Below are 12,370 nucleotides of genomic sequence, written 5' to 3'. Positions count from 1 at the left end.
GGCCATGTTCCACATATTGTAATGAAAGATATGTGGTGTATTTTGAGCTGAAACTTTACAAAGACATTCTGGGGATACCACTGACAGTTTTTACATTGCAGAAAACACCTTGATTTGCGGCCCTTTAACAGGTGTGTGTGTATGTATGTTTTTGTGTGAAGTTTTATGAATCTGACAGATAGAACTGAATTGGAAGAGGTGTGCTTGCATATGCCAGTTAGGTACAGTGAAATTAATAGATGTTGTTGCTGTTGGTTCATGAAATGCATTTCTGATATTGATATGATGTAAATCATGTATGATGGAGAATGTGTACAGGTGTAGTTTTGTCGTTCAGGTTGTGATCATAGTTAATTTTCCTCTGCTTTATCACAAGGGCCTTTTTAAGTCATCTTGAAAGTGAAAGCAAAAATGTCACAATATAAAAGCTCTGCAGCAGTTGCTTTCTGTTCAGTAAAGCAGCTGCAGCTGAGGAAATCAACCGAGTTTGAAGTGTTGAGATCTGATACATCAGACGATCTTCAGGGCTCATAAATAAAAACAGGTAAACAAGAACAGTTTTTTTTTAAATCCGTAAAAATAGGGCACAATATACTGTATTATGAAGACATTTCCCGTATTCAAATTTTACCCCTGTGCGCATGTGTGTGTGAAGGGAGAGAGAGCTGGTAAACCCGACCCAAGAGGTGCTCTAGCGACAGACACTAGAGGCTGCAGTCTTTCATCGTAAGATCGCCGGACTCTAATGCCTCGTTGCAGGAGCGCCTGTAGAAAACTCCATGGAATTCCACAGATTTGAGTGCTTGTTATTGACAAATATACAAACACAACATGATCGAATTATGATGCCGTGTTTGCTGTGAAAGATTTTAGTGAGCCTAAGGACGAATAATGTGATATTTGAGACGTTTTAAACGAATCTATCCACGGAGAAGTTCAGGGAACTAAACGACATGCAAATTCTTTTGTTAAGTTTTATTTTAAGTAATCTGTGTTGTGAATGTGAACATAATAATATAAAATAATAAGAAAATAGTCATTATCACAAACTACAGTCAATATAATGACGTATTAACACAACCCCTTTCTTTTTGCTTTAAGCTCTATAAACAATAAAATATTTACTCCTTAATACAGTAAATATAATATTAAAATGGTATTGACATGATTTTTTCTGAGTACACATTTGGTCATGTATATTCAGAGTTTAAACAGGTTGTCGTTTTAGCTTCAATCAATAACAAAATCTTCCCTGCCACTTTTTAAATGAGCAGAACCAACTCCGCTATCAACTGGATTTAAATATACAGAATAGACATGCAGCATTTTAAGACTATTTGAACACATTAACACAACTATATTTGTGGACAAATGTAAACACAGTTGACAGTATTCCACAGAATTCTGCAGATTTTTCCCAAATTTTAGTGCAGAATTAACATGGAAAGTCTGTAGTTTCTGTATGCCCTTGCCTATGAGGAAAAACAACTTGAAAAAAGATTTATGTGAGCAAAACCTGAGAGGGAAGATGCACATACAACATGATAACTAAAAGTATATCACTTAAAAATGTAAGTTTTGTGGCTTCTGTGTAAAAAATGATTTGCCGCCTGTGTTTTTCCTCTATAGGAGCCAATGGATCCTTATGTTTTTTGAGTCTGAGTCTGTTAGGATCTGTTATTTAACATGGCCTGATTTTCATAGTTCTCCCCTGGCAAACAACATAAGCAGTCCAAATATATAATTCAGTTTGAAGAATTTGAAAAGTGGCTGGAATTGGCACAAGACAAGCATCACTAACTTTTTTCTTATTCGACAAACAGCGCACACTCTTTCATTTTGCATTTCTTCCTTTTTAACAGTTTTTGCTACCATGGATGAAGCAGACGAGTTGTGCGGTTTGCTGTTTTTATGGCTGGAAAAGAGGAAGCAGTGTGAAGAGAAGCTTTTGGATTTGGCAAAGGAGTTGGAGGATGTTCATGAAAAAAGTACAGCTTTTCAATTTGTAGGATCTGCCACGTCCGTGATTGCACTGACTACAGCAGGAGTCTTCACTGTACTGACAGGAGGTCTGGCCGCCCCTCTTCTTGCCACAACAGTGGGGACCATAGCGGGAGCTGCTGTCGACATCGCTTCCACAGCAATAGAGGCAATCATCTCCGGCAGTACTATGAAGGACGCTAAAAATATCATGCAAGAAGATGAGAAGATTGTAAAGAACATTCAGAAGGCAATAGAAAATCTGAAGAAGGAATGTGGAGTTCAACAAAATGGCGCTCATGGATCTTCAGATGTAGATTGTGAGATGGCCACTCAAATTATGTCCGCAGTGGCAAGACGAAATAATGTAGATGTTCCCTTGGAATTTATCAGAACATTCACCAGGTCCTTGTTGTTTCAAAATTCAGGTGGACTGAATGCTACTATTGCTGCCGCCATTCCGGAAATGTTGATTTTATCTGTTGTAGGATTATGTTTTCAATTGGGCATCACGGCAGGTGCTAAAGCTGTCAGATGCTGTGGTGCAAAAGCTTTTGCATTCAATGGTGCAAAAGCTGCCGCATCCTCTGGTGCAAAAGATGCTACTAAAGTAGGTTTTAAGGTATTTCAGTTTTTCAATCCATTTGAGAACTGTTGAGAATTCTGTATTTTATCCAGTATTTCGAATTGACATTAGATTTGACGCTTATTTTGTACATGTGTTTTCATCCTTCTAGGCACTTGGTGCTATTGGTTTCGGCATCTCTCTGTACAGCTTGTATTCGAGTTGTGAAGAAATGATAAACAACAATCAGGGCACAAAGGCCAGCCAGGCTCTGCGAGCTGCAGCCAGGGAAATACAGGAAGCCAGGGGAAACCTGGAAAAACCACTCGATGCAATGAAGTATGATCATTTATTATACTAACTTTATATTCTGACCACAGTAAAACTTGTTAATGGAAAGGTTCATCCAAATAATTTTTTTTTTAAAAATATTATTTTACTCCCCATGTACTCGCAAATGTATACTTTGGGTATGTGCCTAAAGGACAAATACACAAAAATATGTCAAAACTCCCATCTTGATGACTAGCGAGTAATAATTTTAACACAGTCTAGTTATGTTTTCACCACAAAATCAAAATGTTACGTTCATTTTAGATCTTTTAAGTATGTAATTTTTTTAATTTTTCTTCATGTGGACATCAAAAAGTTGACCTGCCTTCCTCTGTGTCTCCGTCCAATAATCAGTCATTTTTAGCCCTCCTATCACACAACTGAAAAAAGCCATTATTGATTAAAGGAATGGTTGACTTAAGAATTAAGATTTTAAGATTGTTAACTCACCCTCAAGTCATCCAAGACGTCAATGTCTTTATTGCTTCTGTAAACTAATGCAAGGTTGTTGAGGAAAACATTTCCGGATCTTCCTAGAATGGATTTAATGGGAAGCCTGATTAAAGGGCCAATTTCAGTTTTTTCGCAGCTTTAAATGGCTATATGTGACACCAGCCGATAAATTTGGGTGTTTTCTAGCTAAACGATTAGTCATTTTCTTATATAAATTCTACTGTTTTATACTTTTAAACCACAAATACACAGCTTGCAACCAACAGTATTGTGTGTTCAGGACTTTCCAAAAAACACTATCACGTTGGAATAGTCACCCATTTTTTACAAAGCGAATGTGAGAAGTGTGAAAACAAGAATCTGTCTCAAAAACATAATATGCTTTGCAAAACAACCAGCAACAATTGGACAATCTTCCTTCTCACCTGCAAATGATGAGCGGTAAACATAGACAAAAGAAACTGCAAACTGATGGAAAACATGCAAAAAGTCTGTGTTACAAATCTGAAGATCATGAACTAAAACTAACAAACATAACTGTGATACTTTACAGCATAGGCTTAAATGTCTTCCTCTTCTCTATGTAACGTTTATATTTGTACTTTGAGTCCTTCCTAAATCATGTTTTTCTCAAACATTTCTCATTACAGAAAAATCACCCAAAAAATAAGGAAACTGAAAAATCGTATCAAGAGCTTGCGGAAATATTCTCTGAGCATGACCGAGACTGGACAGAAAATCATTAATTGGATCATTCAATCATGTACGAATGATGAGGTCGTGTCCTGGCTGAAGACATTACCTCATCAGATTCAGTTTCTAAACCTTCTTACATTTTTCGTGTTATATTTGAAATCCCTTCCAGAACGTTTGATGAATAACGCTGGAGGTCACATAGACATTGTGATTGTGGCTCATGGTGCAATCACGAACGTGCCCCTGCCAGCGAGTCTCTTGACGCCTCCTAACATTAAGGACACTGTTCTCTACTCTCCGTGGAACTGTCTAATTAATTCTCGTGTTGCAAGTGCAATTGCTGAGGGATGGAATAACACGGAGGGCAGACATTTTTACAATCCAAACCAGCCAGTTCTGTTTGAGCCAAACCCCTTACCTGATCACTGGAACCACATGCAAAGATCTTTCCTACCTGTCCCACTGATCGTTTTGACCCCTCTGCAACCAGATGAACCAGCGTGGAAAGAGTTTCAAAGCCTTCAGGGACACATGGACAGAGATGGTCGGGTTATTATTCCATACTTGGTCCCAATAGATTGTGTACAGGCATTAAGAGAGACGCCTTTTTTATGTTCATTTTTGCACTGTCCTACATATTAATGATCTATAAGAAAACAGCCACTGTGCACCTGGCTGCCTGTTTGGTCAGAGGTCAAAGTGCACCATTGCCAGACTACTGGAGATCACAGTATGCCTTCACATGTGATCAAACCGCTATGACCGCGAGAAATAGGCATTTTATGAGCCCTAGCTTATTCAGAGCATTTTGGGCAATGTTTGACAGGATTAGTAGATAAATCACTGCCAGCTCAAAATAAACATAATTGTATAATTTCTGTCTATTCCCATAGGATATTCACTCCACTGATTGATGGTGATGATTTGGCAAATAACAAAAAGTCCAAAACTGATAATACTGCCCTGCCCACTGTGTGATTATAGTTGTTTGTGGGTTTGGCCTAATGAAAATAATATTTCATTCTCACGATCAGGTGGGCTAAAGAGAAGGCAGAGGGAAATATACTCTTATTTACCACCAGAAACTAATGTTGTTATGAAAACATATTCTTCTTTACCACGAGAAACTAATGTTGTAATAAAAACATATTACACCGAATTTTTTTTGTAATCTGACTATTGATAGTTCACCCAGAATTTTTTATATCTTGAAAAGGGTGTGTTTTTGGCTCCTCTATTTTAAAAAATATTTAAATTTTTACCGAAAATTAATATTTAAATTTTTACCGATGTGTTAATATTTCGTAAACCCCTTAGATATAAGACATATTTAGACAATGCGTTGGTTGCTGGATCTTACGTCTAATGTACGGCGCCGCCATATTAGTGGTGGCAACGTTCCCAATACAAACGCACGCAAGTGAATGGCGGAGCTGATGTGATACAATACTTGGAAATATAATATTAGGGAAATTTAAATGGTGAGTATTTATAACTTTATGCTATTTCATTATATTTATAATACATAAAACATATTTGTATTTTGATACAAAATATGAAGCCATTTTCATCAAAATACTATTTTGTATTTAAGATATACGTATTTTAAATACATGTATCATAAATACTGCACAGCCCTGCGCGTGCACAGACCAGAAGCTGTTGGATTGGTTCCAGTTGAGTCATGTCACATTCACCGTTGAGAAACAGTGGGGATCGGCGCCTCCTCTTCAGGGGAAGCAGTAATGCGAAGCTCACCAAAACATGTAACGCATGTAGCCCGTCATGTCAAAATAAGTGCCTGCAGCAGACGCGTTTAAAGGGTTTATGATAAAAAAGATGCCAGATAGTAGAAAAAATATTTTCCAAACGTCACGATAGGCCTGAATGACAGGAAGGCGTAAGAAATGATTCCCTCCGTCGTTTCAGACGTTAAGGTGCTACAAAGATAAATGTTCTTTAGCTTGGGTTGGCTTTCCTCAAGCGAGTGTTTGGTTTTCTAGTCCACTTTAATGTGTCTGTTCGGGGGCGGCTAATTCTGGGAAACTGGTTTTTGGCCTAAAAAGGGCCATGTTTCATGAATTCTGACGAATTAACAATGTTTAATATGCTAGTGGTTTTTCCAATATAGTATTGAGTTTTCTTATATAAAATAATACATTTAGTTAGTTATAGGTTTCATGTATTCTTCAGAATTAATATTGGGCCTCATGTTTAAGTTTGATCTCTTGAACACCTGCATGAACAACAAATATCTTATCTTAACTGCACTTACACCACACATAAGTTTTCATAAAGAAGTTTGGTTTGTCGCATAGAGCCGAGGACGCTGGGAATCTCTAAACAATGAGCTCATTTTTAAAACTAATTGTATGACTTTGAACACACTAAGACGTACACCCCACACACTTTTGTAGAGAAGTTTAATTAATCGCATACAAAGAAGGACACTGGGTAGCTCATTATTGCTAAACAATGAGCTCATTTTTTATAAATCAAGGTTAAATCATGTATCGTCTGAAACCCCCGGAAAAGTGTCAAGATAAAGAGGCACCAGTTTTTGAGAGGCTCTCGCTACTATTGTAGGCCGGAACTACAAGGGTAGCGAGCACAGAGGGATGGGCTAATGAAAAGGTGATATCATATGAAAACTGATTGGTAGAAGTTGATGTCAGGTAAAACATGATTGGTTTAAACTGTGATAACAACTTGGGAACAATGTATAAAAGATGGAGTCAGATGTGTATTCGTTGGGCATCTTCAGATGAACTCTTTATGTCCCTCTTTGACTTGTTCGAACAAATTAAAGATTGAAACCTTTGAAACTTGGCTTCTTGGTCTCAACATTTGATGATCGATTTTGCCCCGACATCTTCTTATTCTTGACATGGACAACTTGTCAAAAGCGAGTTGGACATGTTACGTAGTATTTCTGTGCTCGACACACTCCCCCAGCATTCGTACAGGTTTCGTAAAGTTTTTTAAAAAAAATGAAATTCCATTTCGTAACTATTTTTCCTGGAAATTAATGCCACGGCAAGGCGAAAGAAATAGCCTGCCCATGCGTCAACAGACGACCGTTGAAGACCCGCTTTCCATCAAGATTTGTTGCGCTGCGTCAAGATTGGCTGCGCTGTGGGCCTTCGGCTGTAGCTGCAACTCGTTACTCTTGCGATAGAGGTGTGTTTGTTTGTTCACGGCATTTCAGTGATGGATGTCAAATAAACGGTATTGAAACTGATAAATGGAGCGGTCTTCCAATTCCTACAAAAAAGTGGCATTCGTGGCCTAATGGCCTAAAAAAGAGTCGGACTCTTGACCAGAAGGATGCCGTTTTGATCCTCAGGGCCGGCGGGTAACGACTGAGTTGCCCTTGAGCAAGGCACTTTACCCCCACTTGCTCCCCGGGCGCTGCAGTGATAGCTGCCCACTGCTCCGGGTGTACGTGTGTTCACTCTCTGGATGGGTTAAATGCAGAGGTCACATTTCGGATATAGGTCACTTTCACTCATATCTAAATACTATTAAATAACAATAAAAAATATTTTGTCAAACTTTAGCATTTTTTTGTACTGAAAAAAATCTGTTTTTCAAAAATGTTATATTATAATTAGAATCGAACCTGAAAAAGATATTAAAAAGAGAAAAGTTGGAGTCTTATGATTTATTTCAATCATCTGTTTTTCATTTAATTAAAAAAAAAAAATCTGCACTTCAGTTACCAACTAAGAGAACAAAAATGACCAGAAATGAACAGTTTTATTACATATTGAGTACAAATACACATGTCATCTTGTTTATGAGCCAAATTTATTTTTGTGCGTGTACACATTGTTTTCAGTGTCATCAATTTATTTTTGTGGTGGATCTGCATTTTGGATTATTTTATTTGACAAATTATAAGAGATGCGTTTGTTTTAGTCTCACAAATGTATTCCTGTGTGTGTGTTCGTGTTAGGAACAGTGCATATTACACAGTGCAGCCAAATCAACTTTAATATGATTGAATAAAAAAACATTCACTACAAGTGCAGTGAAGGAGGTATTCAGATTAAAGAAATTATTTAAATTTTGAGAGTGGTGATGGTGGATGGAAAGTTGCACCGAATGTATCAGAAAGTTCACTGGTAAGGTTTCCATGAAACTGGACATTCGACTCGATAACTTTTTCTGCCTGCACAAAAGAGAAAAAAACAGTATTAGGCAATTAGAAGCTGATGTTCAATGTGCAGAACACCTTATTATAAGGTATTGTGATAATTTCAGGCCTCTAAAAAGGTTCTAAAAAGAAAGATTTGTTTGTAATCAGAGTTACAGTATATAGAATACGATTTAAATGTACCTGTAGTGATCTGGGAATCCCGTAGCGAATACGTGTGACTAGGTGCTCACAGTTGTTGTCGAGTACTCCGTATTTTCCAGCACCATCACCCATCATCTCTTTAATAGTTGCTTTCATTTCTGAGTCAGATTTTCGTGGTAATTTCGAATCCAATTGATTGTCGACTTTGCCACCAGGCTGGAGCAGACCTTCCTTCACCTTGGCTCCTGCTTTACTGTTTAATCCGCTTTCACCTAATGGAAATGTTTAACTGTCAAAGTCGAACTGTTTTCCCAATACATAGATTGATCCAGTAAAAGCCCAACTGGGTGATTGTATGTAAAAATAACAATTTGATATAACAAACAATTAAGTCGCATGACCATGTCTGGATGATAAACAAAATATAAAAGAGTTCAGCACATCCTGCACAGTATAGTGTATCCTTAAATGCATTTTTAATCAATTAATAGGCAATATACTATTCAGAATATGTACTTGTGAAAATTGGTGCTAGAATCTATAGTTTAATTCTTCATTATGTAGTTAAATACATTGCATTCTTGCCTATGACAATAGGAATGAGGACTGGGGTGATAGAAGTAGTGCTTTGAGACATGAATAAAAGAAAAGAAAACTGATAACTGTTGCTGGTAAAATAACAAGCTGACGTTCGATAATCGACATTAGTTGGATATTCACATTACATTGCGCAAACAGACCATGAATACAATTATGCGTGTGATTCACATATAGAACCATGCTTTTGAAAGGCTGAAATTATGATAAATTACCCTTTTACCCCCAATCCGGGTCTGTCAAATATCGACTATAACTGGTTTTTAATCCTTTACTGCATAAGGCAGTAGCTGAAACGAAGGAGTTAGCAGTTTATCAATGTTCTTGTAAAGTTTTAAAAAAGTATTTAAAAGCACTTTTAGTAAGACAGAGGCTAGTCAGAGATATGAAACCATGATTTGAAGTTTCTACAGAGAATCAATGTACCTGCAAACTCGACAACTGTATCTTGTCCCTTTTCATTCTTCCCGGTGAACACTGCCCAGTGTGTGTACCCAGGACGCCGATATGAAATGAGGTCTCCAAAATTCATGGCTTGGAAAGAAAAAACTTTAGGCAAATATAAAGTACTGAACAGATTCCATCCACTTCCATGTAGGATGAACTATTAATAGCAGGTTTATTCCAAACTGAAAATATAGTCTCACATTACCTTAGTTTTTACGAACTATACTGAAGACCGTAGCAATAGTGATCTGACAGGACACCACAGGAGATTTCCTCTGCTGCGACTTCTACAGTGGCTTTAGAGCTCAACTAGTCCCGCTGCTTTTACACATATTAATATAAATATTCATGAGGGTATGAGGAAGTGCCCTCCCCTTTCTCCAGAATCGAAAAATTGCACATTCAGCCCCACAACTTGTTTACATCACACATAACAGGCTGTGGTTATTCATAGGTCATATTTCCTTGGGTGTGGTTCAGTAGTCAAGTCAAGTCACCTTCATGTGTATAACGCTTTTTACAGTACATATTGTTTCAAAGCAGCTTTACAGTGAAAAAAGGAAAGTCATAGGACAGATATTGTTTTGGCTTTACAGCAACTCTATAAAAAGTTTTTTTTTTTATTAATTTATTTCTGTAGTAAAAATCATAAGTTATTAACTTACTTCTTACACAACATTATAACTGGAAACCATAACCCTTTAATGCATGTTTAATGCGTTTTAGCCACCTTTTTGCATGACAACGGGGTTTTGAGACTTGAAAATGCGAATTTTGAGAGGTTCCAAGAAACATTATTGCCTTATCTACTTCAAAAAGTGAATCTTTGAGACCTGTTACGGTGTACATGCGTTTTACATGTTCAGTCTATAGGCATGCGCTTTTGAATGCACATATGCGCAGACGCGTATTCTATTTCTACAATGCGAAATCGCCAAATCACTTGTCTGGCATTCACTATACAGACATATTAGTATTTTCTGCTGGTCCTTCATCTCATCTGGATACGGCCTGGATCGTGCAGACTACAGTAGACCTCGGGATAAACAGAGAGACTTATATTAGTGTAGACACCATTCTCCTTATGAAGTAACCAGTACATCAGGTGTTATGGGAAGTGTTCCTGGTTCCGGCTGGCCTAATTTATGCAGCCTGCATATCTATTCACATGATTTGAAATATAGAAGTAGATAATGTTTACAATAAAGAGATGTGTTTTTAGTCTAGATTCATGACAGAGTGTGTCTGCTTCCCAGACAGTCTTTGGAAAAGCCGTTCCAGAGTTTGGGGGCTCAATAGGAAAATTATCTACCAGCAGCAGTCGATTTTAGTATTCCAGGTATTATCAACTGGCCAGAATTTTGAGATTGTAACAGACGTAAAAGACTAAAATGCATTAAGAGCTCATTCAAGTACAACGGGGCTAAACCATTTAGTGCTTTATAGGTAAGTAGCAAGATTTGACCAATGCAGTGTTGACAGAACCAGGGTAATATGGTCATGCTTCCTGGTCATACTTCCTGGAGATTATTTATTAAGCGAGCAGGGAAAACCCCCTGTAGATCATTACAATAATCTAGTTTTGAGGTCATGAACTCATGGATTAACTGTTCTGCATTGGTCATTCAGAGTTTATTTTTTAATTTAGATATATTTTTAAGAAGAATGTGGTTTCGCAGATGCTAGAAACGTGGCTTTTAAATGAAAGACTGGAATCAAAGGGCACACCCAAGTTCCTAACTGACAATATAAACTTGACAGAGCAGCCATCAATTGTCAGACAGTATTCTAGGTTTAGTACGTGCAGAGATTTTTGGTCCAATAATTAGGATCTCAGTTTTTTCAGAATTAATAAGTAGGAAATTACTAGTCATCCAGTTTTTTATCATACATATCAATTTCATGAATTGGTAAGTTTCGTCAGGGCGCAAAGAAATATAGAGTTGACCATCCTCAGTTCAACAGTGAAAGCAAACACATGCTTCTTTAAAATATCTCCCAATGGAAGCATGTACAGGAATGGCAACGTTCCTAGGACTGAGCCTTGTGGTACTCCATACTGAACTTGTGATCGGTATGACATCTCTTCATTTACTTCTTCAGACTGATAATGGTCAGATATGTATGATTTGTACAATGCCAATGCCTTCCACTAATGATAACATAATTTTTGAGTCTGTTCAAAAGAATGTTGTGGTCGATAATATTAAATGCAGCTCTAAATTCCCTAACACTAATAGCGCGATACAACCACGGTCGGATGCAAATCATTTGTAAACTCTAATGAGAGCAGTTTCTGTAATATGTCTGTTCTATAAAACGGTCTAAATCCTGACTGAAAATACTCACACATACCACTTACAGGTACTACATGGGGATTACAGGTACATTAATAATATATAATGGCAAGATCTTCATAATTTGAGATATCATAACCACTTCTTTCTAAAAAAGAGCAAAGTTGTGACGATTCTGCCTTTTCTACCTGCCTTTTGACAGAAAAGGTAGATTCCAGATCGGCCTGTAATTGACTAATTCTGTAAGATCAAGTAGAATTTTTTTAACAAGTATTTTAATAATAGCCAGCTTAAAAGTTTTTTGTATGTGTTCTAATGACAGTGATTAATTAATTATGTAAAGAACAGCATCTACGACCTTTTGAAGCATCTCTTTCAGTATATTATCGGTATATGGTCTAACAAACATGTTGTGGATTTAGACATTTCTTCCTCTCCTATAGCAATGAATGAATTTGTGTTTTCCTCAGTGACACTACAGTGCACAGTCTGATGAGATACTGTAATAGATGGTTGCATAGATATAATTTTCTCTCTAATATTTATCAATCTTTCAAATAAAGAAGTTGAAAGTGAAAGTGACCTATTTGTCAGATATGGTGACCCATACCCGAAATGTGACCTCTGCATTTAACCCATCCAGTGATTAGTGAGCACACACACACAGCAAGTGGTGAACACACGTACACCCGGAGCAGT

The 12,370-nt window shown here is 37.2% G+C and overlaps 2 protein-coding genes across 3 annotated transcripts in view; one reads left to right on the top strand and one right to left on the bottom strand.

Annotated features, from left to right (window-relative positions):
* Nucleotides 1-5,133, top strand: part of LOC130439178 (uncharacterized) — a 37,748-nt gene extending 32,615 nt beyond the window's left edge. The window contains exons 3-5 of one of the 2 annotated variants that reach the window (XM_056771645.1): nucleotides 1,863-2,590; nucleotides 2,718-2,884; nucleotides 3,982-5,133. In XM_056771645.1, the coding sequence (XP_056627623.1) occupies nucleotides 1,874-2,590; nucleotides 2,718-2,884; nucleotides 3,982-4,669 (1,572 nt within the window). In that variant the 5' untranslated portion in view covers nucleotides 1,863-1,873 and the 3' untranslated portion in view covers nucleotides 4,670-5,133. Of the gene's footprint in view, nucleotides 1-1,862; nucleotides 2,603-2,717; nucleotides 2,885-3,981 lie in introns of both variants that reach the window. The other variant, XM_056771644.1, reaches the window with a different exon arrangement.
* A 2,634-nt stretch (nucleotides 5,134-7,767) lies between these two features.
* Nucleotides 7,768-9,712, bottom strand: LOC130439181 (phospholipase A and acyltransferase 4-like). Its single transcript, XM_056771650.1, has 4 exons — nucleotides 9,580-9,712; nucleotides 9,354-9,461; nucleotides 8,370-8,602; nucleotides 7,768-8,201 (listed from the first exon to the last, which is right to left on the bottom strand). Exons 2-4 carry the CDS (start codon nucleotides 9,457-9,459, stop codon nucleotides 8,088-8,090), a joined length of 453 nt encoding a protein of 150 aa, XP_056627628.1. The 5' UTR covers nucleotides 9,460-9,461; nucleotides 9,580-9,712; the 3' UTR covers nucleotides 7,768-8,087.
* Nucleotides 9,713-12,370: the final 2,658 nt, after the last annotated feature.

The sequence above is a fragment of the Triplophysa dalaica genome, chromosome 17 (assembly GCF_015846415.1).
Source record: "Triplophysa dalaica isolate WHDGS20190420 chromosome 17, ASM1584641v1, whole genome shotgun sequence".
Taxonomy (NCBI): domain Eukaryota; kingdom Metazoa; phylum Chordata; class Actinopteri; order Cypriniformes; family Nemacheilidae; genus Triplophysa; species Triplophysa dalaica.
Note: the sequence above shows the minus strand (reverse complement) of the source record. Positions and strands in the feature narration are given on the sequence as shown.